General features: G+C 32.6%; 1 protein-coding gene across 11 annotated transcripts in view; it reads left to right on the forward strand.

Annotated features, from left to right (window-relative positions):
* Nucleotides 1-26,724, forward strand: part of LOC132717040 (lipoxygenase homology domain-containing protein 1-like) — a 91,825-nt gene that overhangs the window by 39,492 nt on the left and 25,609 nt on the right. For 8 of the 11 annotated variants that reach the window (XM_060700415.1, XM_060700412.1, XM_060700413.1 and 5 more), the window contains exons 12-22: nt 1,467-1,599; nt 3,347-3,367; nt 12,105-12,491; nt 14,450-14,697; nt 15,099-15,234; nt 16,581-16,732; nt 17,381-17,538; nt 20,960-21,033; nt 23,818-24,011; nt 25,985-26,177; nt 26,325-26,485. In XM_060700415.1, the coding sequence (XP_060556398.1) occupies nt 1,467-1,599; nt 3,347-3,367; nt 12,105-12,491; nt 14,450-14,697; nt 15,099-15,234; nt 16,581-16,732; nt 17,381-17,538; nt 20,960-21,033; nt 23,818-24,011; nt 25,985-26,177; nt 26,325-26,485 (1,857 nt within the window). The remainder of the gene's footprint in view (nt 1-1,466; nt 1,600-3,346; nt 3,368-12,104; nt 12,492-14,449; nt 14,698-15,098; nt 15,235-16,580; nt 16,733-17,380; nt 17,539-20,959; nt 21,034-23,817; nt 24,012-25,984; nt 26,178-26,324; nt 26,486-26,724) is intronic. The other 3 variants (XM_060700417.1, XM_060700421.1, XM_060700423.1) reach the window with 1 other exon arrangement.

Raw genomic sequence — 26,724 nt, forward strand, 5'->3', positions numbered from 1 at the left:
CCATAATTCAACAACTTTGAAACCTTGATTCCACAAGTTTATAACCATGATTCTACAGTTTTGAAAATTTCATTACAGACATATATTTATATATATTTATTACTATGATTCCTTTATAAAACCATGATTCCACAAGTATTTAATCTTGTGCCTACAACTCATGCCTACAACTCATGCATGTATATATATATATATATCCATGAGTCCTTTACTTTGAAATTTTTATTTCACAAGTATTAATTATGTAACCACAGATTTCATCAAGTATATATAACCATGATTCTACAAGTATGAAATCATGGTTCCACAAGTATATAACAATGAATTTGCCAGTATTCAACCATGATCCCACTTAAGTATGCTTCCATATAACCATGATTCCACAAGTATGTATGTAAGTATGTAAGTGATAAAATTGGGAAGAGTTGGAAGAAGTTGGAGGAGGGGATGAAACTGGGAGGAGTTATGATGAATTAGAAGAGGGAAATTGAATTGGGAAGAGATTATTGGGATAAATTGGAGGGGGGGGGTTAAACTGGGAGAATTAAGTTCAAATAAATTAGAAGAGGAGTTGGGATAAATTGGGGAAGGGGCAATTTTACAGGTAGGAGTGGGGATAAATTAGAGGAGGAGAATGGAAAGGGTTTTAACTGGAAGGATTAGGTATAAATTCATTATGAGGAATATGATTTTTCAGTTGTACTTTAATTGTGTTTCTGTGATGAAACATGATGAAACAGTTATTGGCTCTATCTCAACAGAATTTTCTGTTATCTTCTAAGTATGATATCTTTCTTTTAAAGTTTTAATGGGTTATATTAATGTGTCTTTCATTTTCTCCTCTTTCCTTATCATAATGATATAAAAATCAAAAATATTTAAGATTTCAATTAATGTGTTGATTTCTTCCATAAGATAAGTGCATTACTTTCAGGGAAATGTCAAGGAAAGAAAACTTGTTTATTTACAAGTAAATGCTTAATTATCATAAAACCACACAAAACAAATTGATAAAAACATTGTTCTGTGTTTAAGAAAAGTTTCATAATTAATTGTTTTTTGGTTAGATGTAAGCTAGCATTTTGGCAATCATTATAACTCTTTTGCAACCCTTGAAATTTTGCACATTTTTTTTATGTGTGTGTGTCCCTGTCCAAGAACAACAATGTTCAAGAATGCTCTTTGTGAATTAAGAAAAGATGTAAAGGTGTTGTTTGCAAGTTCTATCTCCATAATCACTAAAGGTATTCATTTAAAACTTTACACATATCTGTTTCAAAGACCCATAACTTTTAATAAAGTAAACATTGATTGTCACTAAATTAAATTTCCATTTTTATATGCCCCTTTGAAAAACCTCTTTGTTGAACTGATATGTTACTGCTCATCCTTGTCAACTGTTTAGACTTACATATTTAAGGTATAATGCACTTGATGACCGTTGTTGTTGTTGTAATATATTTCAGGTAATTGTAGATGACCTTGACAATTCTATCACATATGATTTTCCTTGTAACCGATGGCTGGCTCTTGATGAAGATGACGGGCTGATATTCCGAGATTTGGTCGCTGGAGTCGGGGCCTCGGACGCTTTTACTGGTAAGCTTTACAGATTATTTTTGATTTATTATTAGCTTTCCCATAGGACTTTGTTTTTACTTTCTCCTTTTAAATAACTTTACTTACAACAGCATTATCATTAAGCAATTAGATTTATTAGATTTTTTGTCATAGTTACTTGTATAAATTAACAAATTACTTATAAATATCAGACCAAATGTAAAAGTTATTGAACACATGGCCACTTATCTGTCATGTGACTGATGTATGTGGAGAATAGAGTTTTCAGTTTATTATATACAAACAGGAAGTGCATTTTATAAGTTTATTACTGATCTAAATATAGAATATATAAGTGGCAGAATCAGGTTACAGATTGGAACAGTAATTGGACATAATAATACTGTGTCTTTTGTATTCAAGTATCGGTAACTGCATTGTGGGATACCCACGATTGATAAACATGTCACATAACATGCAATCAATGTTAAAGGTTCCGCCCTGGGTATCTGACGATGCAGTAACTGTTGAGACTGGGTCTTTTGTATTTAACAGATAACAATGGCATTTAAATTAATTGTGCTCATTTTTAGCTCGACTATTCGATAAGAATAAGTAGAGCTATTGCAGTCACCCGAGCGTCGGCGTCGGCGTCGGCGTAACCACTTATGTTAAAGTTTTTGTAATAGTTCAAATATTTTCAAAGTCCATAGACATATGGCTTTGAAACTTTGCACACTTGTTCACCATCATGACCCCAACCTGTAGACAGGAGGAGGTAACTCTATCAAGCATTTTGACAGAATTATGCCCCTTTTTCGACTTAGAATTTACGTTAAAGTTTTTGTAATAGTTCAAATATTTTCAAAGTCCATTGACATATGGCTTTGAAACTTTGCACACTTGTTCACCATCATGACCCCAACCTGTAGACAAGAGGAGGTAACTCTATCAAGCATTTTGACAGAATTATGCCCCTTTTTCGACTTACAATTTACGTTAAAGTTTTTGTAATAGTTCAAATATTTTCAAAGTCCATTGACATATGGCTTTGAAACTTTGCACACTTGTTCAACATCATGACCCCAACCTGTAAACAGGAGGAGGTAACTCTATCAAGCATTTTGACAGAATTATGCCCCTTTTTCGACTTAGAATTTACGTTAAAGTTTTTGTAATAGTTCAAATATTTTCAAAGTCCATTGACATATGGCTTTGAAACTTTGCACACTTGTTCACCATCATGACCCCAACCTGTAGACAAGAGGAGGTAACTCTATCAAGCATTTTGACAGAATTATGCCCCTTTTTCGACTTAGAATTTACGTTAAAGTTTTTGTAATAGTTCAAATATTTTCAAAGTCCATTGACATATGGCTTTGAAACCTTGCACAGTTGTTCAACATCATGACCCCAACCTGTAAACAGGAGGAGGTAACTGTATCAAGCATTTTGACAGAATTATGCCCCTTTTTCGACTTACAATTTACGTTAAAGTTTTTGTAATAGTTCAAATATTTTCAAAGTCCATTGACATATGGCTTTGAAACTTTGCACACTTGTTCACCATCATGACCCCAACCTGTAAACAGGAGGAGGTAACTGTATCAAGCATTTTTTTTACTATCAAGCACTAAGAATAGTCGAGTGTTGCTGTCCTACCGACAGCTCTTGTTTAAAGGAAAATTTCTTTGCCAATGAAAGAATTTTGTTGTGTAATATCTTCCCTCTGAAATTTAAAAATATTGCATTTGAGGAAAAATTATTGTTTGATTATCATAATCAGGTACAATGACAAAAAAGAAAGGTAAAATAAATTGTCGAGATATTCAGTTTTGGTAGCATGATTATAGGGTGGTTAAGGTAGCATGATTTGTTTTGTATTGCATGCACAACATGCATTGGTTAAGTTTTTTTGAGGCACATGCAAAATTGGAAATTTTTATTAATCTTTTACTTTCAATGTGATAACCCTTCCACCCCACACAATAATATTGCCTTCAGGATTAGTCCTTATATATAATTTATATATTAGTTACATGTATTTTAAGTACATTTTTCTTGCTCATATCTAATGTTTTTAGTGGAGCAATTTTAAATTGTCTTGCCTTTTGAACTAAATGTTCAGTGAAGTCTATGCACCTGACACCTAAATTAATTTACCATTAATGGATTCTTAAGATCAAAACAATTTAAAGATAAAAAAAGACCCAGTGCTAGAAAACAAATATTATTTCTTTTTTCTAATGTCACGTGTGCCACAATCTCCATCAGCTATAAACCAAAATTCCAGAAAACAATCTCTACATTATTGGCTCTATTACATTTTATTACTTTATAATCAATTTCAATGCTTGTTTAATATTCCATAGATTTAATATTCCCTCCAATTCAATTAAAGATCTTTAGCTTGATAATTGATCCCAAATTGCCAAAATTAATTAATATTTTGTAGTTTAAAGTGTAATTAGAAAGAGGAGTAAAACAAATTGGGAGGCATAATTGCAGGAAGAATGTGTTTGAAGCCATATAAATCAATTTTACCTGTCTTAATGATCACTTAATTATCCCCGTAATCAAACGTTAAATGCTGTATGATATTTCATTTTATGACCCGCACATTCCTCCAGTGCATTTTTTGGTGCAATTTTTGCAAGTTTAATCACTATAATGAGGAAGATCACATGTTTGAAGTGAGCTTTTAATTGTAAGCATAGATAGTTTTTATGCAGCCAGTTTTTATGTTGTTTAAAAAAACGCAACAGAATCTTACTCAATTATAAGAAACAGAAGTTGCATTTAAGACCTACCATTGGCTACCTTTCCTTTGATAGGTTACAATTTTTTTATCTGTAATCAAATAAATCTTACAAAACATGCAGGAAATATGCAAGCTGGGATTGCTTTGTAGTGCAGTATAAAAATTTGTACTGAGGTTCCCTTTAGTGAGTCTTCATTAAATTCCTAATGGAATCTTGCCAGGAGAACCCTTGTGGCCAGCTCAGTAGGCACAAGTTTTTTCCAAGAAACCTTAAATTGAAAAGTTTGTGTCCAGGCTGTTATACACTTATATTTTTCACTTTTTATTTTCTTTATTCTTACACTTTTCACTGTAGATATAGAAAATTAATATATAATTATGTCACATTTATAAAATTTCTTATATATGTATAATGTTGAAATAATGTTTACTTATCTTTTTGCATGTTTTTTCAGGATCAAAAGGTATAGTTAAATTATCCCCCTTTATAAACCATATTCTTGATTATTAACTCCCTTTGTTACCCTGATAAGTACCTCCCGTTGTTACCCTGATTAAGCCAGATAGTGATAGACATAATAATAATTATAAAATTATGTTTTTTTTTTGTTTTTTTTTGCAATTTCGACAATTAGATAAGGTATCAGTGTTTAGTTGAAATAAAATGTTGCAAATTTATAGACACTTGGCAAAACTCAAAGTAATACTCAAATGAAATAACATTTTGGCTTGACTAAGTGGTTGCTCCCCTTGTTATTTTCACATGTCTTTCCATAATTTGCGTTATCCATATTTCTCTTAAAAGTAAAAAACATTGCTATATATTTAAACTTGCTTATTATTTAAAATACTTTAATTCTTTTAGAAAATTCACTTTTCATTTTTTTCTTTCTTTATATTTTCTTTTAAGGAGAAAAATTAGTTAATCGTAAGAGCATTGTATATTTCCTTTTGATATTTGTCGTCTGCTGAGTTGTTGCTAGTTTCCTTATAATAGATAAAGCACTTTAACCCTTTCAGAAAATGAATAGCCTGGAGCCTGACCAGTCTGAACAGTTTGTGCAGTCTGACCTGGTTCTATACTGTTGACAGCTCTATTTCTAAATATTTGTGCTCTATTTCTAAATATTTGTGCTCTATTTCTAAATATTTGTGCTCTATTTCTAAATATTTGTATTGAAATCCCTTAAAATACAAAATGGATGGTTCCAAATTCAAGTATCCATTACACAAATTTAGTAGCTAAAAGGTTAAATTTTTAAATTGTGGACCAGTCTTAAACTCTAACATTTGATTGGTCTATTTTGTGAACCAATTCAAAATTGACCCATGAAAGCCTTGTTTTAAGAGACTGGTCAACAAATTTTTATTTTATAATTATGGGCCTTGAATGTGATTGTTAAAAGTGTAATGAAGTTTGATGTTTTTATTTCTAAGTAGTTGGCTTGAAAAGTGTTTGTATTTAAGATTGCTGTTTATTTTGTTTTTTTTTTATTGAGAATGTACTTCTGCTATTTTTAGATAGTTTTTTTCCTGTCTTCCACTGTGTAGGCTTAAATTAGAGAGTTTTAAAGTCTGTTTTTGACAGAATAAGCCTCCTGTTGTGTTACTGTCTGCAAGCTTTATTTTTCTTTTGTTTGAATGCTGGTGATGGAATAAAATAATCAGTTTGAAGACCCAAATATTGGACATTTTTTATTTTAAACATGTTTGAAATTGACAAGTCAAAAGGCTGCATGTACAGTCTGGATGCCAATTTTTGTTGACATTTCTTTGCTTTTTGGTGCGCATGTAAGCTTTTGGCACTTAAATTCTCCTTTGCCTTACTTCAAATCTCTGGCCTCTCATGTGTGGATTGGAATCCCAACAGCAGCATTAAGTTGTTTTATAGTAGAAGGTTTGCTGCCTTCTTACTTGTGCATGAAATGCTGCTTGGTGGAGCTACTGTACTTTTTTTAGGCGGCCATACCTTATAATCTTATATAAGCTAGACAGTTGCTTTGCTAGCTTTACTGTGTTTCTGCAAAATCAAGACTTTTATTATTAACTATGCTTTATACATATATAACAGGCGTCTCTGTGGCTGAGTGGTTTAGGTCACAGACTTAGACTCACTTTCGCTCAACACTGTAGGTTTGAATTAAGAGACTGGTGGTTCTACTTGGGTGCCTGCTTGAGCCTGAAATAATACATGGCTTCAGTAATGTACACAGAGTGACCCAGGTTTTCCTCCTGTAGGTAGGTTGGAAAGTTATGATATGACTTTTAGAGTACTGTTTGGCATGTATATATACATGTATTTATACAGCAAACCAAATAAACGTCGGAATCACAGACATCAAAGATCAGGAAATGCGAGAATCAGGTTGTTATACATATTTCTGGCCTGTAAGATGTCATCTAGGACTTTGTTTGTGAACTATTTTTTCCTTGCAGACTGTTATTGAAAGCATCATCTTATCTGATATATCTCATCTAACATGTTAACATGTTTTCCTTGACAAGTTCACCTTAGTCTGGAGATTTTTGTTGTTGTTGTTGCTAAAAATAGATAAGAACGATCATGAGCTCATTGCAACACTGTCATAATGTTTCATTTTTAGCTCGACTATTCGCAGAATAATCGAGCTAATGCAGTCACCCATTTGTCGGCGTCGGCGTCGGCGTCGGCGTCCCTGTGGTTAAGTTTTTGTATGTAAGCTGGTATCTCCATAACTACTGAAGGGAATGGATTGAAACTTCACACACTTGTTCTCTGTGATTATCTAAGATGATTGGCACAAGTCCCATAACTCTGATTTGCTTTTTTTCATAATTATGCCCCTTTTTCGACTTAGAAATTCTTGGTTAAGTTTTTGTATGTAAGCTGGTATCTCCATAACTACTGAAGGGAATGGATTGAAACTTCACACACTTGTTCTCTGTGATGATCTAAGATGATTGGCACAAGTCCCATAACTCTGATTTGCTTTTTTTCATAATTATGCCCCTTTTTCGACTTAGAAATTCTTGGTTAAGTTTTTGTATGTAAGCTGGTATCTCCATAACTACTGAAGGGAATGGATTGAAACTTCACACACTTGTTCTCTGTGATTATCTTAGATGATTGGCACAAGTCCCATAACTCTGATTTGCTTTTTTACATAATTATGCCCCTTTTTCGACTTAGAAATTCTTGGTTAAGTTTTTGCGTGTAAGCTTGTATCTCCATTACTACTGAAGGGAATGGATTGAAACTTCACACACTTGTTCTCTGTGATTATTTAAGATGATTGGCACAAGTCCCATAACTCTGATTTGCTTTTTTACATAATTATGCCCCTTTTTCGACTTAAAAATTCTTGGTTAAGTTTTTGCATGTAAGCTGGTATCTCCATAACAACTGAAGGGAATGGATTGAAACTTCACATAGTTGTTCTCTGTGATAGTATTACATGATTGGCACAAGCCCCATAACTCTAATTTGCTTTTTTGCATAATAATGCACTCCTTTTTCGACTTAAAAATTCTTGGTTAAGTTTTTGCATGTAAGCTGGTATCTCCATAACTGCTGAAGGGAATGGATTGAAACTTTGCACACTTGTTCTCTGTGATTATCTTAGATGATTGGCACAAGTCCCATAACTCTGATTTGCTTTTTTAAATAATTATGCCCCTTTTTCGACTTAGAAATTCTTGGTTAAGTTTTTGCGTGTAAGCTGGTATCTCCATAACTACTGAAGGGAATGGATTGAAACTTCACACTCTTGTTGTCTGTGATTATCTAAGATGATTGGCACAAGTCCCATAACTCTGATTTACTTTTTCGCATAATTATGTCCCCTTTTCGATTCATAAATTCTTGGTTAAGTTTTTGTGTGTAAGCTTGTATCTCCATAACTACTGAAGGGAATGTAATGAAACTTGAAGGGTTTGTACCTTTTCGGACAATTTTATGTATTCATATAGGTAAGCATTATTATACTCAATGAAACACCCTTGTGACAAATTTTTGAATAGTCGAGCGTTACTGTCCTCCGACAGTTCTTGTTAGCTCGACTATTCGCAGAATAATCGAGCTAATGCAGTCACCCATTTGTCGGCGTCGGCATCCCTGTGGTTAAGTTTTTGTATGTAAGCTGGTATCACCATAACTACTGAAGGGAATGGATTGAAACTTCACACACTTGTTCTCTGTGATTATCTAAGATGATTGGCATAAGTCCCATAACTCTGATTTGCTTTTTTACATAATTATGCCCCTTTTTTGACTTAAAATTCTTGGTTGTTTTTCCGTGTAAGCTGGTATCTCCATAACTACTGAAGGGAATGGATTGAAACTTCACACACTTGTTCTCTGTGATTATCTAAGATGATTGGCATAAGTCCCATAACTCTGATTTGCTTTTTTACATAATTATGCCCCTTTTTTGACTTAAAATTCTTGGTTAAGTTTTTCCGTGTAAGCTGGTATCTCCATAACTACTGAAGGGAATGGATTGAAACTTCACACTCTTGTTCCCTGTGATTATCTAAGATGGTTGGCACAAGTCCCATAACTCTGATTTGCTTTTTTGCATAATCATGCCCCTTTTTTGACTTAGAAATTCTAGGTAAATTTTTGCTTGTTAGATGGTCTCTCCATAACTACTGACTAACATATAACTTTTCGGACAATTTTATGTATTCATATAGGTAAGCATTATTATACTCAATGAAACACCCTTGTGACAACTTTTCGAATAGTCGAGCGTTACTGTCCTCCGACAGTTCTTATTTTATTTTTTCTTCATGTATATTTATCTGTGACCTATTGAATCTTTATGATAGACTTAAATGTCCGGTTTTGAATATAGTGGTTTTAGGGGTTTTCATCATCAAAATTCAGGGGTATTCTTGTCCGAGTGGTTAACAACTTTCATATCAAACCACTTGCCCCTTACCGCTGTATATTTGTATCCCTACAGTTACTTTGGAATCTTTCATGTGAGGAAGCAATCCAGTCTAAGCTTGCTGAAATCAGTGGTTCTACTCAGGTGCCCATTGGTGCCTGAAATAATGCACAGAAGGGTACCTCATGTATTCCTCCATCAGTAAAGCTAGAAAGTCGCCATATGGCCTATACTATGTTGGTGCAATGTGAAACCAAACAACAAAGAAAAACATAACATATCAAAATGCCACAAAAATTGAGCCATAACCAGTCTGATTGCATAGATAGGTTCCAATTTTAAATTACTTTGAAGTTTAAGATATTATCAAGATGGTTTAAGACCTTATTTTACAGCAAACAAGTCCAGTGTATAAAATGAGACCTTTAAATTTGCATAATTATCATCCTTAAATGTTTTTGCCTGGGCAATTTCTATGAACTGCAGAACTTAAAACTTCTATTACACTTTATGTAAATAAGATACAAGTATATAAAACCTATATACATGTATATGTTTGTTAATAATGATTTTTATTCCAACAGCAAACCCAGAATGTGATAATAATTACCATAGTAAATTAATAACACAATAATTTTTTTTATTCAAATCTGATTACAATAACTGATATAGTCCTTGTTTTGCAAATAAATGGAACAGTGATTGGGACGGACAAACTCTTTTTGTAGTTTTAAATTACTATTTGGCAAAGATAGAATAATAAGCCATTTTCATTGAACTTTGTTCTAGTTACTGATGACAGTTAAATAAGGTCCACAATGAAGTTTGTTCTAGTTTCTCGACAGTAAAATAAGGTCATGACATAATTAATTTTCTTATGAGGTGGTATAGACAATTGCATCATAAAATAATTGAATTTTATGAGAAATGAAATGAAAAAACACTGATTTTATAATGAGATAGAAACACATTAAGTATTTACCTTTAAATTAAAATATTAAGGAATTATAGCACCAAGTGGTATACCCATTCCCTCAGCCAGATGTTAGTAACAGATTTTACCCAAGGGACTGCAAATTTAATTAGTAGATATAGCTTTATTGATTTGTAACCCTTTAAGTTCAAAGATTTCATGGTAAAGTTATGTAATACTTTGATTTGTCAGTAAGTTGTGTACTTATTCCTACACTAATGTATTTAGAGAAGACAGTGGTATGCTGTTTTGCATACCACACATTGTCTTACCAATCTTATATAGTTGCTTTTATATGACAATGAAATTTAAGAGAAATGGTATAAAATTGATGTGTTTGTATGAAATTATTTCAACGTGTGAGAGGAATTTAAGTACATTCAATTGTTTTGAACTTGAATAGCTGAAAAGAATAGAATTTGCTGAATTTCATCTGTTTGAGTATACAAAATGTATTTCTTTGAAAAAAAATTGATATCATTCCTTTAAACCCTATCCATGCTATAAATTATAAGTGAACTTGTCCCTCTTTCAATCTCAACAAAAACCATTCATTGTTTTAAGGGAAAATCTGTACTACATGTATATACTGACTGCAAAGTGAACAGTGCAGACCATGAACAGTCAGCATAGAATGACAGTGCAGGCAGATCGTCGTCTGCACTCGTAGAATCAGTAGAAACTGTTGCAGCCGACCTCTGCTTGACGTTCAGAGAATTGTTACAAATTTTTACACACCTTTTACATTACAAGCCAGGCGGTCTACTTATGGCATGCACTTGCCAATCATTTTCGCTACTTGTGTTGAAAGAGTAGAAGATTAAGGAAATGTTTTTAAAATAGAAAAAAGATAAATATCTGTGAAGAAAATTGAACAAGCAATAAATTTTGAAGTGTTCTTAGCTAGCAGCTGACTGTGTCTCAGATTTATTTAATGAACTTTATCAAATTGATATGTTTATTATTGCAATTTCGTTAAAGATCCTGTATGTTTTGTGATTGATATTGTTACTGTGTGAATACCACACTTGCAAAAAGTTATATATGTATATAATTATGCAAATAAAACAAGTTTCAACCATCAAAGAATATGTAAAATGTGTACTGCAAATATTTGTGCACATTATATTTAATCAATAAAACACAAGCGTTCATTTCTTATTGGAAAATTTGACTTAAAATTTATAGAAAATAAATTTCTAATTACCTCCCTTTATTTACATGAAATGTTAAATTGGGAAATATCTTTATAAATAATGCTTATTGGAACTTACAATATTGACAAATCTTAATTTGAGCTTCATATCTATGAAATAAAACCATGAAAAAAATGTGTTACAGGATCTTTAAAACTAGTGTTACATAACCCATAGTGTAATAAATTTTAAGCATTTTAATAATAATAATGATATCACTGAGATTTTGAGAGGTACAATAATAAGATTAAATGTTTTTAATGTTTTTGAGCATACAGTACAACCTGTGCATATCGACCCTCTGTACAATAATAGCCTCTGTACAGGAGCAGTAACTATTGTTCACAGTCCATTAGCCTCTTTAGCCTTTTAGTAGCATCTCTCTGTAACAACCAAAATCCTCAGCTCCATAAGGGTGTCACTTGTCAGAGGTTGTACTGTATTATTTTGCATTTTTTCTGACTCATCTACAAGGGAACAAAGTTGTCAAAAATATAACAATTTTTATATTTATGCTACTTACAAAACTAATTTATGATTTTGACACTTTTCTTATGTTTTTTTTTATATTCTCCTACTTATAGCCACTTTTGAGACATTTAGTTGAGGAATAAAAAGATGACCTTATCAATGTCTATTTATTCTCTTTGCTGAAAGCTCTTTACTTTCAGCTTTCAGGTTAATAAAGGAGTTATCTCCCCTTTAAATATAGTAATTTTCTAATATTTTTCATTATCGTTTAGGTTTCCCATACGTTATAAGTGTAGTTACTGGAGACCGACAGAATGCAGGAACTGATGCCAATGTTTTTGTTGTCCTTCATAATGGCAAAAAGAAATTGGACAGCGGGAAAGTTTGGTTGTCCGATGGCAAGTTTAAACGCGGGATGACCCAGTTATTCCATATTAATCTACAAGTGATGCTAAGCCCGTTAACAAGTTTAGAAATCGGACATGATGACAGTGGGGCGGCACCAGGATGGTTTTGCGACCAAGTTATAGTATATTGCCCCAATACGGGTATTGAACAATACTTTTCTTGCAATAAATGGTTCTCTACATCTGAAGGTGATGGTCTCATTCAAAGGACTCTGTATGAAAACACAGGCATGAGAAAAAAGAAAGATAAAAGTAAGTCAAACGTTTTTGTTAGCTCACCTGAGCACGAAGTGCTCAAAGGTGAGCTTTTGTCATCACTCTGCGTCCGTCGTGCGTCGTGCGTCCTTCAAAAAATGGCGTCAAACTTTTCAAACAACATCTCCACCTAAACTACATGGCCAATTGCAACCAAACTTTACAGAAATGATCCTTAGGTGGACCCCTTTCAAAGTTGTTCAAAAATTTAAATTCCATTAAAAACTCTGGTTGCCATGGCAACCATTAAGAAAAACTTAAAAAATCTTCTTCTAAAAAACCGTAAGAGCTAGAGCTTAGATATTTGGCATGAAACATCTTCTAATGAGTGCCTACCAAGTTTGTTCAAATCAAAGCCCTGGGGTCAAAATTGGCCCCGCCCCAGGGGGTCATTGATTTTCCCTATATGCATATAGTAAAAACTTAAAAAATCTTCTTTTAAAGAACTCAAAGAGCTAGAGCTAAGATATTTAGCATGAAACATGTTCTAATGGGTGTCTACCAAGTTTGTTCAAATAAAAGCCCTGGGGTCAAAATTGGCTCCGCCCCGGGGGTCATTGATTTTCCTTATATGTTTATAGCAAAAACTTAAAAAAATCTTCTTTGAAAAAACCTAAATAGCTGGAGTTTAGCTATTAAGCATGAAACATCTTCTAGTGAGTGTCTACAAAGTTTGTTCAAATCAAAGCCCTAGGGTCAAAATTGGCCCCGCCCCGGGGGTCATTGATTTTCCTTATATGACTGTGTATAGCAAAAACTTAAAAATCTTCTTTGAAAAAACCCAGATAGCTAGTGTTTAGATATAAAGCATGAAACATCTTCTAGTGAGTGTCTAATAAGTTTGTTCAAATAAAAGCCCTAGGGTCAAAATTGGCCCCGCCCCAGGGTGTCTTTGATTTTCCCTATATGCATATAGTTAAAACTTAAAAAATCTTCTTTTAAAGAACCCAAAGAGCTAGAGCTAAGATATTTAGCATGAAACATCTTCTAATGAGTGTCTACAAAGTTTGTTCAAATAAAAGCCCTAGGGTCAAAATTGGCCCCGCCCCCGGGGGTCATTGATTTTCTCTATGTGCATATAGTAAAAACTTAAAAAATCTTCTCTTAAAGAACTCAAAGAGCTAGAGCTAAGATATTTAGCATGAAACATGTTCTCATGGGTGTCTACCAAGTTTGTTCAAATAAAAGCCCTGGGGTCAAAATTGGCCCCGCCCCGGGGGTCATTCATTAGCTTGACTTTTTTTTTTTAGATATATACATATTATATATATACACATATATATTTAATATTTATATATATATATATATATATATAAATATATATATATATATATATATAAATGTATATATATATATATATATATATACAACCAAGTTTGTTCAAATAAAAGCCCTGGGGTTTAAACTGGCCCCGCTCCAGGGGCCTATATACAGGTGAGCGACTTTGGGCCATCATGGCCCTCTTGTTTAAATAATTCAGTATGTTTTGTATCAACATAATTATATGATAGATATTTATTTGGGATTAGATTAATGTTCTTTTATTAGCATAATAAATATTTAGCTTAATACTGGAATGCTAAGCCTCATGTTGATTTGATATTATGATTGGTTTATGCAAAAGTTATTTTAGTTTGATTGTGCAGGTTGCTTTAAGCTTATAGATTCACTCTTGAATCCATTCCTGGAACCAATGATACTGAACAATGACTCACCCTAAATGGGGTTTGAACCCGCATAGAAGCCACATAGTTTCATTTAGTCTGTTTTGCAATTATTTTGTTTATTTTTCCATAGTTTGTGACAGTTAAGAGACCAAAACAACACATCTTTCTAGGCGTATACTTTGAATTTAAGGATTATTTTCTCAACTTTCTATGATCTTTAATAAGTTGAATGTTGAAAGATTTTAGAAAAAAATGGCATATGATTGACAGCATTTTTTTTGTCCATAGAAAACACATGGAATGTCTTTGTTAGAACTAGTGATGTAAAGAATGCAGGAACTGACGCAAATGTTGGTATTTGTCTCTACGGCAAGAAAGGTAAATCGGAGGAAATCATCCTTGACAACAAGGGAGATAATTTTGAGCAAGGTCAAATGGATCATTTTAAAGTGAATATAGAGGAAGTTGGAACACCATATAAACTGAGAGTGTACCATGACAACAGTGGGCGAGCTGCCGGCTGGCATTTAGAAAAGGTATCCAAATCATATTCATTATTTTTCTATTTGAAGATTGTGACATTATGAATTTCACCATCAATGAAGGTCCATCACATTATGCAGCAGAAGTCATTATAAATTAATGAAAACTATTAAAAAACATAAAAAAGGGAAAAAAAGTCAAACTCCACTTATCAACTGTTATATTTTCACTTGTTACAACAAAATTACATTTGGTATTCACTCAGTGAAATATATTTCAATTTTTCAATGAAATGTCCTCTATTTCAATTTACCAGTTACAATAATGAAATAATATCTGTAAAGGCCATCAGGTATCATTTTATAACATAAAAAGCATTCCATATATCTTTTTAGTAAAAGATTTAGTCCCCATTTCAAGAGACTTTCTTAATTTTTTACTTTGAAATTTTCAGATTGAAATGGAAAATTTGGGTACCGGTGACAAGTACTCATTTCCTTGTAACCGTTGGCTGGCTGATGATGAAGATGATCGAAGCATCGTCCGTGAAATTCCGGCCAAAGGTCCCGGCATCAAAAATCCTCTGCCATGTAAGTAGATTGATTTTGAAAAATCTGGCCAAAGGTCCTGGCCTTAAACAAACTTTTATGCAAGAAGATTGGCTGTGAAAATTCATACCAAAGATCCCGTCCTTGAAAACTCCATTTCCTTTGTCTGTGACCAGTCTCTGTACTTTTGGATAAGTGATTTGTTATCTTCATCTTTATATCTTCAACATTAATAATGGACAGTTCCAAAACTTAAAGCTGGACAAATTTAGTAATTAGTTAAAGCATTAACAAATGAGTTTTCTTTTATTCAACTCCTGCAGCATAAAAGAAAATAACTGAATGGACAGCAGATTTCACATGTTGGAACTTCTTTCTAAAATCCCAATGTATTTGATCAATAACTTGTTTGTAGCGCCAGTTTGAGTTGATATTAAATGATTGTTGTTATTTGTTATGTTTACATGACATGTTTATTGTTATGTTTTACATGGCATGTTTATTGCAAGCATTCTCGAGCACAAAGATAATGTTACCAATATCACTCACTTACATCAGTCCAGCTGTTTGTGATTGTTTTTTATTTGTAAGTTTAACCAGTAAAATTAATTTAAGTCATTACATGCAAGTGATTGCCTGTAAGCTGTATCCAGTTGCGATTGACTAGATATTAAGAACTCATATCTATAATAAAACTTACATTTAAAAAAACTGTATAAATATTCCTTATGGGTAAATTGGTTTTTTTTTTCTTTTTAAGTTTTTTTTATTTTTTTTCTAGTTTGCTTGAAATAATATTGAAAGTTCAACAAACTTCATGTTTTATATATTTCTAGAACATAATTACTTCACCTGTTAGGATAATTCCCACAATTTCATATCAATTTATTTGATAAAGTTGGTAATAAAAGCATAATTATTCAAGTTTTCATAAAATGGTAAATGAATGAAAATTGGGTCAGAAAGCCTCAAGTTAAATTATTTTAATGATATTACACTTTTAAAAGTTTATTGACTCATGACCGGAATTTTCATTTGATTCTGAATTGTCTTAATGTACCAAATTTGGCTTTCTTTGAGTAAAAGTGAGCACTTATGTAAGTAAGGCTTGTCTGAGTATCAGGTACATTGGTGCTGTATTTGTCACATATTATAATATCTATAAAAGGAAACTTGTTGATTGATTGGTAGCATCTGATTGATTGATTGATTGATTGATTTGTTGGTTGGTTGATTGGTAATCTCTGGGTTCTGAAATAATTGGTAATGTCTGACTTGTTAGTTGATTGGTTACCTGATTGATTGGTAATCTCAGGTTTCTAGGTTGATTAATAATGGTAACCACTTGATGTAATTTCTATAAAGTATTTTCTTGATATATATTTCAGTGGATAAGTACATTGTGCAGGTGTATACCGGCTCTAGGAGCATGGCTGGGACAGACGCCAATGTATACATCAATGTTTTCGGGGAGAGGGGAGACACCGGGGTCAGGGCGCTCAGGAAATCTCAAAATATGAACAAGTTTGAAAAAGGAAAGGTTTGTATCTTTTTGATACCTTTCAGCAAGTTCATATAGAGATAAATGCAGCTGCATGAACATTTCATAGCGATATCCTTAACCAAAACCAAATTTGCTTTAAAGGAGCTTGATTCATATGTTTTAAAGGGACTCCACTGAGGTTTTTTGACATAACAGGACTGGGAATATTTTTTATCTAAAAAATGATGAATGGACTTACCCAGATTGAATGATAGACAAGTCCATTTACAATACTTAGGATGGTAGGATTTTAATATTCAAGCGCTGCATAGATATGTGCAAGCTGGCATGGCTCTACACTATTTGCATAATATAAGTGCAAATATCTTTATTCCTTAAGCTTCCAAAATCCAGATTTCTGATAATAATCATAAATAACTGGTGATATAATTAATGTGTGTTTCTGATGCTCAATTAGGATTTAATGAAGTCTTCAATGCATTGTTAATAACAGAATTACTTTTTTTGCGGCTTTTAAAGGTATTTGCCTCTGGGAATTTGCTGTGTTCTCTTGTATGCCTGATTTATGAATTTCAAAAATAAAAGTTCATTTGTTATGTCAATTGGTTATCTTGTTTATTTCAGATATTTTATAAACTTGAATGTTTGCGATACAAGATTCATGCTTATTCTTCTCTTTTTCAGATGGATGAGTTTGAAATTGAGGCCGTATCGGTTCTGAAGCTGACCAAGATTAGAATAGGTCATGATGGGAAGGGGATAGGAGCTGGTTGGTTCCTCGACAAGGTCGTTGTCAAACAGGTCGGGGAGAAGAAATATGACCAAGAATTTGTGTGCCAAAGGTGAATTTTAAATATTTTGATTAGTAATTGAGCTAAACAGCCTTACTATGACCAATAATTTAAACATGTACTGTATTCTTTCCCCCTTGAAATTGAGGGGATTTATCCCCCACAACTGTTTGAAAATGAGTTAATGAATTAATAAAATGTAAAATAGTATAAATGAATACTATAACTAAATTTGAAAATTAAATAACGTATAAATAACGTATAAAAATAAACACACACAACATTAAAAGTAAATGATGAAAATTAATCTCAATATTGAAGACCAAACATCATTTAAAATAAATTTCAAATTTAAAGTGCAAAAAGTTGAGGAGAAAAAAAACAAAAAAAAAAAACAAAAAGGGCAATGAACAGAAGTGAACTTATAAAATGAAATGGGACTGAAAAAAAAAAAAAAAAACAACAACATCAATTACAATTCATGCATGCATGATTTTATTATATTTATGCAAAATAGATTATTTATGCTGATAAATTTAGATAATATGATTGAAGTGTTGTCTGGAGGGAAGATTGTTGTGAAATATGTAAGATATCGTAGTTAAATGTATACTGTGATGATGTTAAACATCTCTCTTTATTATTACATTTATTCTAGCAAAATAATTATGTTCAAAGATAGCGAAATACTTTAACGTATTTTATGTCTGTACTTTTCATTAAACATTTTTTAAACAGTTTTTAGGGTTTCTTACAAAATTTGTAACCTAAATTTGTTTGTGAAACAGATAAGAAAATGCCCTTTAACCCTGTACCTGCTGACCTGGCTCAATACTGTTGGGAATATGGGTTTAAGGTAGTCTTACTCTAATGCTTTCCCCGCCCAAAAAATTCTAACATTGGCCAATATCGTAATTAATCGGTCATTTCCGGATTTTCGGTATTCAACAATTTTTAACCGTTTATAACCGGAATTCAGTACAAAGCGATAAATGATGAGTGGTTGCAAATAATCTAATGCCCAAGATTTTTAAAAATAAATTCTTCCGGAAAAAAACGATTTGCTACGATATTGGCCTATGTTAGAATTTTTTGGCGGAAAATCATTATAGTAAGACTATTTAACATTGATTTCTGCTAATTTAGCATTGATTTCTGCTAAGTTATTCCCCTTTGTGAACTTTTATGGCCCTTGTTTTTACTACCAAATACTGTATTTACTGTAATTTTAAGTTCTTATCTCTTTTTTTCCATAAATTTACTTCCAATATTTTCCTTATTAAATTTCAGGTTGAATGTTTAGATTTACCGAGATAATTTTTTTCATATTTTCGAAAGTCAAGATTTAGTTTGATGGTAAAATACAAGCGTTCAAGTAAACAGAAACATTATTGTTAATATACATTTTTTTTTTTAGTTTTTTTTGGTATGAGCACTTTTATTGATACTAATCAATGTGAGGAACATTTTTGAAATGTGTGGGCTTATCAGTACCTGGTAGATCAATGTGGCCTACTGTGATCACAACGCTGCAAAATAAATTAGCGAGATATCACGTAACTTACAGATTCCAAAATTCTCCGCTACTGAACATATCTTCTCTTGAATTGGCTAGACTCAATGTAGACTTGATGTAGTCTAGATGTAAGATGATTGAAAAATAATGATAACTTTGTAAGTGTAATAGTATCTATAATATCTCATATACCTGGATGATGATAGCGATACTTACCTTACGGTACTTACGTTAACTTCAGTATTTCACACTTATTTTGCACTTGCTGTCCTAGTGGTTTGTGGGATATGGGTTAAGTGTTAATAAATAGCTTCCATTATATGACTTCCGACTGCCGTTCAAGGTCAAACTATAAAAAATGTAAAGATTATGAGGTTCTTATAATTAACTCCAACAACAGAGAGAAAATGGTGTAAGAATTTACATATAGGTGCTTAATTAAAAAGGGGTGATATATTTTTTTCACACTTGACTCGCAAACATTAATTTTGTGTCTATATGAAAAGTTATTCTTAACATTTTTTGCTTTGCCTACTTACCAATACTGCTATTCTTTCCCTACTTACCAGTACTGCTATTATATGGGAAAAAAAGACTTGTACTGGATTTCAACTGATTTTTGGAATTGCTTGTTGTCATGCATTAGGTATGAGGTCATGACTAACTTGAACACATGAGTCCTAATGGTAGACACCTGGCCTTGAGGTTATAAAACTTTTTACAGAACTCTGGATTTCAATTGGTCAGTTTGCAATCTGTGCTGGCTTCTGACCAATCAAATACCTGAGATAAGAGTTTGAGAAAATACATTTTTATAAAACTTCAGACCAAGATCTTTCTGTTCCCTCTCTGAGTGTTATAGTTTCATGTATGAAATAGATAGCCTAAAAGTTTAAATTTGTTTAATAACTTTACAGGCAAAAAGTTTGAGTCAAAAATGATTTTTTTAACCTTTTCCAGGCAAAAAACATATGAACTTGTTACCAAAATTATTGACACTATTCTTTTATAATGTATTTGAAAATGACACCAGGCAAATGAAAACTGAGAAAGTAGGTCTGTCTGGATGTCGGGTGCAAGCCTCTACCCTATATATATAATTAACCTGAAAAAGAAGTAGGCTAAAATGAGGTAGGAATAATTATGAAGATTTAATTACTCTTCAGTGTGGAAACATAAAAAAAGTATAAAGTAGGAGGAGCTGAGCAAATGTAGGAAGGGCAGATCAGGAAGCAACCATCTGTTCTGCACCTAAACTTTGATCTTATTGCTAATAAATTATACATTTAATTAAAGATAAAGATAAATCACTGTAAATATAATGTGATATGTATGTTTAATATCTATTTTACTTGTTATCACCCAAGATTTGAGGTGAATATGAGAGATATATATCCATTAATTGGTGTTTAAATGCAGTTAGCAAGGATGTAGGTATGAAGAATTGAACCCAGGGCTTGATTCCCACCCAGAAAGATGTAAATTAAGGTGTATATGATTAAAAATTCAATTTAGTACCTTAAAGGTACACTATTGTATAATGAATTTTGATAAAAGAGATAGATAGAACAGTCTAGGCAATATATGAAATACATCTGGCTATTAAAGCATTATCAAGTTCTATGTGAATATCATGTGGGTAGTTAATTTAAAGCCAAAACATACGGTACGGCTAAAGGTAAAGTGAACTTTAATTGCTTTTAGATTTTAGGTACATAGCACATTGGCCAACTTTACAGCATTTATTCATCGTCATTAAGCTGGATGTTTTATTTTCAATTTAATTGAATTCATAAGGTCAAATTAATTTTCCAGTTGGAATCAAAAAGCTTTGAAGTCAAGAGGTCACGGGGTTTAGTCCTATGTGAGGGAGACTGCCTATTCTCTTCAGCAAGACAACTACTCGAAAATTGAAAAAATAGTGGTATCAGTATTAAATATTTGATTTTTTTCCAGATGGCTTGCTGAAGATCAAGATGACGGGTTGATAGAAAGGGAGATTACTGCATCAGGTGCTCAGATGCTTTCAAGTGAGTTACTTCCCTTTATTGCCTATGTCTTTCTGCATATATTCTAAAAACTCTCAAATATTTAACATCCTGAAATGCACACTTGGCATATTCCTGTAGATACAAATGTAAAAGACACATTATTTTGTTTGTATGAAGTTACATATATATTTTATAGAATATCTGATGCATTTACCTTGTAGAGTACTTGCAGCTACTGAATCTACCCAACATTTTTGTATGGATTGTAAATGTCATGTGTGTCAATATGTTCTAATGTGAGAAAATAGAATATGTTTAAACCAATCTACTGCCAGTGTAGTTCAAAATTAGTTAATCATTTAGGAAATAAGAAAAATATTTTTGTTTTAGTCTCTGCAATTATTGAAAATATTCACTTGAAAATTCACACTTGTTTAGGGGTCATGATTGTTTGCAGCCGACCACGACCAGTATCCAATGGATCCAGCATTTATATTAACTGAATTATCCCCCTTTTGCAGTCTCAAAATGTTACTCTTGCTTTTTCTCAAGTACTTGAACATTGTTGAGCATGATGTCCTATGCAAGGCCTTGTTATCTATATAAATATAACTACATGTATTCTATGTATGTATGTGACAGGGTTTACTTGACCCCAGAATCAGTGTTCTTGTTTTATCCATAATATTATAAACTATTTCTTTTTGTTTCCATGACAACAGGTAATTGTAAGTGTACTTTAAAGATGCATGTCATCTTGTTTTATATGCTTAAAGCAGGGCTGAAATTTTATTTCTAAAACATGCTTAAGAACATCAATATTAAGGTAATTTTGTTCACCGTCATATTAGAGCCTGTACCAGAAGGCTTTAAGGTCTTAAAACCATTAAATTTGATATTGGCTGAGTGTAGATAGAAGGCAATTAGGTTTGCAGAACATCAGATTTGATCTGTGCAGATGGCACTTTGGTTTATAGACTATCCAATTTGATCTGTGCAGATGACAATTGGATGATAGACTATCAAATTTAATCTGTGCAGATGACAATTGGTTTTTAGACCATCAAATTTAATCTGTACCAAAGGTATTCAGTCTTAGATCAAATATCAGACCTTTGGTGAGACATAAAGGCTTTTAATTAGACCACAACATATCTACTAAAACCATAAAGGTCATTTGACCATGGATCCCTAAGTACAAGTCTAAGCAAATAAAAAAAAAAACAGTTATGAATTTAATTTTGCAAAGCTTGCTTGATTGTGAGTAGATAGAAGATACTGTGCCATTTAACCCCCCCTCTCCCCTTTTAAGGACCTGTCCTCAAAGTTTTATGTTAATGAATAGATGTCTTCCTTCCATTCCTTCCACTATAATGCAGTTTCTGAACCAGAAATTGCTATTCCTCTTCATGAAACATTATTTTGGGCTAGTCTGTGATGGGTCTTTTTTTTTCATCCAAGGTGCAAAATTTGATAAAGTCAAATTATAATTCATGCAATTATTGGCTTACACGGTCTGTAAGCACAAGTCTGTTTGTCTGATTGTTTCATACCAAGCTGATTACAAGCATATTTAGAGGAACCTTTTTACAAAACAAATGGTCTTTAACTCATGTATTTGCCATTTTATCCATGATAAATTCTGGAATTATTGTGAAATATAATTGTACTACCATTTAGGTTATAAATAAGACAAAAATCAAGACCCATTCTTCAACTGGAACTATTCTATTGGCTATTATCAAATATGAAATTAAAGTGAGATGCCTGAGTTTAGGACTGGTTCTCAAAAATCTTAACTTTTTTGTCAAACCTTGGGCAGTAATTGCTTATTATGTTAAGATATAGACGCCTACACCTTAACCTGCAAATTAAATGTGCAATATATTGTCCCAGTGCTTTGAGTTTGTTTTGGACCAGTCAATTCAAAATTTGAACCACCTGGAGTATGGAGCTTGGCCAGACTGCATTGGTGTGTTGGTTGACTGGGCTCTATACCGGTGGCAAAGACGGATTGCTTTTAATCCCAGCAGGTTAAAAGCCTAACGTTTTTAATTTTTGTGAAAGCTGTAGAGTAGAATATTAGTTGTACTTAATCTGTAGCACTAAGTTAAATGATTTTGCTTCCAGGCAGATTTAGTGGAGTTTGGCCTTACATTGTACCTGAGTACCACCTTTTTTTTTACCTTGGTTGAAAGCTGTATGTTATTTTATATCATAAAATTAATGCATGAATAAATTGTGCATGGGCATGGCTGTAGTACAATTAATTTTCAGCAAAACTTAATCTTAAATAAAGATTTAAAACTGTGTTTTACATTAGATACAAAAATGTTCATTTGAAGATAGAAATGTAATAACAGTTGAAACCAAAATTAACCAGTATAGAGCCTTTGCAGCTTGCACAATGTCATCCATGCAGTCTATCCAGGCTCTATACTGTTGGCAACTTGTTAATGAAATACCTTAAATATTGAATTGATAGTACAAGCGTTTCAAATTCAAATGGTTAATTCATTGCATGTACATAAATTCACACAATGTTAAAGGTTGATATGTATGAAATAAGTTTTCACCATATTTTTACCCTATTACTTACAGAGTAAGACCTTCTTTTTCATAATTTAATGTTTTAGATAGGTGTTTATTATCGTTATTTTGGATAGTAATTGACTTAGGCTGAACCCGTGAAATTGTTTTCTTTGACTTCTTTTTCACAGAATAAAACAATTTCTAAATTTTCATTAAAATTAGCATGAATTTTGAGGCACGTTAATTTAAATAACAACATATTTATACTTTCTATCCATATATTTCTTATAGCTACCTCATATCATATTCACGTTAAAACGGGAGATGTTTCCGGTGCCGGTACCGATGCCAATGTCTATCTGATAATCTATGGAGCGAAGGGCGACACAGGTCAGCTGATGTTGAGACAGTCAGCAAGCTTCAAAAACAAGTTTGAGCGAGGAAAAACTGACGTGTTCAAAATAGAGGCGACAGATATCGGACAGGTAGGAGATAATGTGTTAAAGAACAAGGCAGATATGAAATTTTGTATTGTTTTAACATAGTTGTCATAGATACATTAGACAGGTATGACATATTTCATCTTGTTTATAACTCGGACCGAAAATATATGTCATTTGAAGAATTTATTGTATTCATTCTGATTTCCTGAATTTATTTGTTACTCCCACATAACTCATTTTTGAAAAAGTATAATTCCGAGTAATTTTTTCCTGCTACATTTTCATAGTATTTTTTATGCCACCGCAGCATCTGCGATGCGGTGGCATATAGTGATTCACCTGTGTGTGTGTGCGTGTGTTTGTGTGTGTGTTTGTGTGTGTGTTATATAGATTATATAGTGAACTTAAAAAAAATCTTCTTGTGAAAAACCACGAGTCCAATTTCAACCAAACTTGGCAGGATTGTTCCTTGGGTGAAGGGCTTCCAAAGATGTTCAAAGAATTTAATTCCATGCAGAAATCTGGTTGCCATGGCAACCAAAAGGAATTATAATAATAAATTTAAAAAATCTTCTTGTAAAGACCCAAAAGGCCTAGAGCTTAGATATTTTGCATAAGGCATTGTCTGGTAGACCTCTAACAAGATTGTTCAAATTATAGCCCTGGGGTCAAAATTGGCCCCGCCCCGGGGGTCATTGATTTTCACTATGTACATATAGTAAAAACTTAAAATACCTTCTTGTAAAAACCCAAAAGGCCTAGAGCTTAGATATTTTGCATAAGGCATCGTCTGGTAGACCCTTACCAAGATTGTTCAAATTATAGCCCTGGGGTCAAAATCGGCCCGCCCCGGGGGTCTTTGGTTTTCCTTATATGTATATAGTAAAAACTTATAGTAAAAACTTCAAAAAAAATTCTTCTAGCAATTGACAAATGCTAGAGGTTAGATATTTTGCATGAAACATTGTGTAGTAAACCTCTAGCAAGATTGTTCAAATTATAGTCCTAGGGTTAAAATTGCCCCCGCCCTTGGGGTCATTGATTTCAATATATACATATAGTAAAAAATAAATAAATCTTATTGTCTGAAGGTACAAGACTTAGAGCTTTAATATTTGTTAAATAATATCATCTAAAGGTACTCTACAAAAGTTATTCAAATTTTGCCTCTTTTGTCAAAATTAGCCCCGCCCCCGATGGCCATAGGTTTTCCTTATATATATATAGTAAAAACTTAAAAAATTATCTTCTCTAAATTTACAAAGGCTAGAGTTAAGATATTTTGCATGAAACATTGTGTAGTGAACCTCTTGCAAGATTGTTCAAATTATAGCCCTGGGGTCAAAATTGGTTCCGCCCCGGGGGTCATTGATTTTCATTATGTACATATAGTGAAAAAATAAAAAGTATTTTTGTCTGAAGGTACAAGGCATCTATAGAGCTTTGATGTTTGATATATAATATCATTTATAGGTCCTCTACCAAAGTTGATCAAAATTTTCCCCTGGTGTCAAAATTGGCCCTGCCCGGGGGCAGTGATTCTCATTATGTACACATAGTAAAAACAGAAAATAAAACAAATGTTTTCTGAATGGGAGAAAGCTACAGCTTAGATATTTAACTTGAAATGTTGTTTGGTGGACCTGTATCAAAATTGTTTTGAATTAAACCCTTGGGTCAAAATTATGCCTTGCCCAAGGGGACAGTGACCTACTTTCTTGTCCTTTGATGTACAGCAATGACATTTTGACCATGTGCATAGTTTTAGTTGTAAAATTGAACTTTGATATCAGGTGACCTAGATTTTGATGATGTGACCTACTTTCTTGTCCTTTGATGTACAGCTATGAAATTTGAACCATGCGGTGGCATAGCATTTTTCTCAAATGCAATCTTGTTTTAAATATGGTATTTTTTGTACAAAACTTGAGAAATCTTAGGAAATATGTTTAGTGTTGAACCCTATATGTTTTCTTGTTGGAATCATGTTGAATACATGTACGATTATGTTACAGATAAAACGTATAAAGGTCGGACATGATGGTACCAATCTAGGTGATGGCTGGTTCCTGGATATGGTGAAGATACTGGTTCCCTCTCGTGGCGAACAGTATGTATTTGCTTGTCACAGATGGCTTGCCAAGGACGAAGCAGACGGATTGCTGGAAGTTGAAATGGACGCTTCATATAAAGAGGATATGGAAAAAAGTAAATATTATTTTTGTTTGTATGATAATTCTATGTCTAATTTTATAAATGTGAAATATGCACATAAAAATCAGTATCTTTAAAATTGAAATAGCAACCGAAATAAATCAGTTTGGTAAATGGTTTAAATTTTATTTCTGATTTTAGCTATTCCATATGAAGTTACCCTATGGACAGGTAATAAATCTGGAGCAGGAACCGATGCTAATGTTTTCGTACAGATATATGGTACCGAGGGCAAAACTGAATCGTATAATCTGCGAAATAAAACTGATAACTTTGAAAAAGGAATGTGTGATAAATTTAAGGTAAGTTGCTCATTATTCATCCAGCATTTTTAGGGGTGGTTCAGGGTTGGAAAAAGATAGTGGATTTTTAGTAAACCAACTCCATAAAAATTATTGGTGAATTTTTTTGTTTTACTGGTGAAGATAGATTTTAGATGTGGATTAGTTCAGGAAAAAAACAAAACATTTTGATAATAAATTATACTAATTTAAGTCAGAATATTTTGTAAAGTAATGCATTCGTTTTCAGTGTACATAAA

Source organism: Ruditapes philippinarum, unplaced genomic scaffold, assembly GCF_026571515.1.
Source record: "Ruditapes philippinarum isolate M1 unplaced genomic scaffold, ASM2657151v2 ctg121_1_1_1_1, whole genome shotgun sequence".
Classification (NCBI taxonomy): Eukaryota; Metazoa; Mollusca; class Bivalvia; order Venerida; family Veneridae; genus Ruditapes; species Ruditapes philippinarum.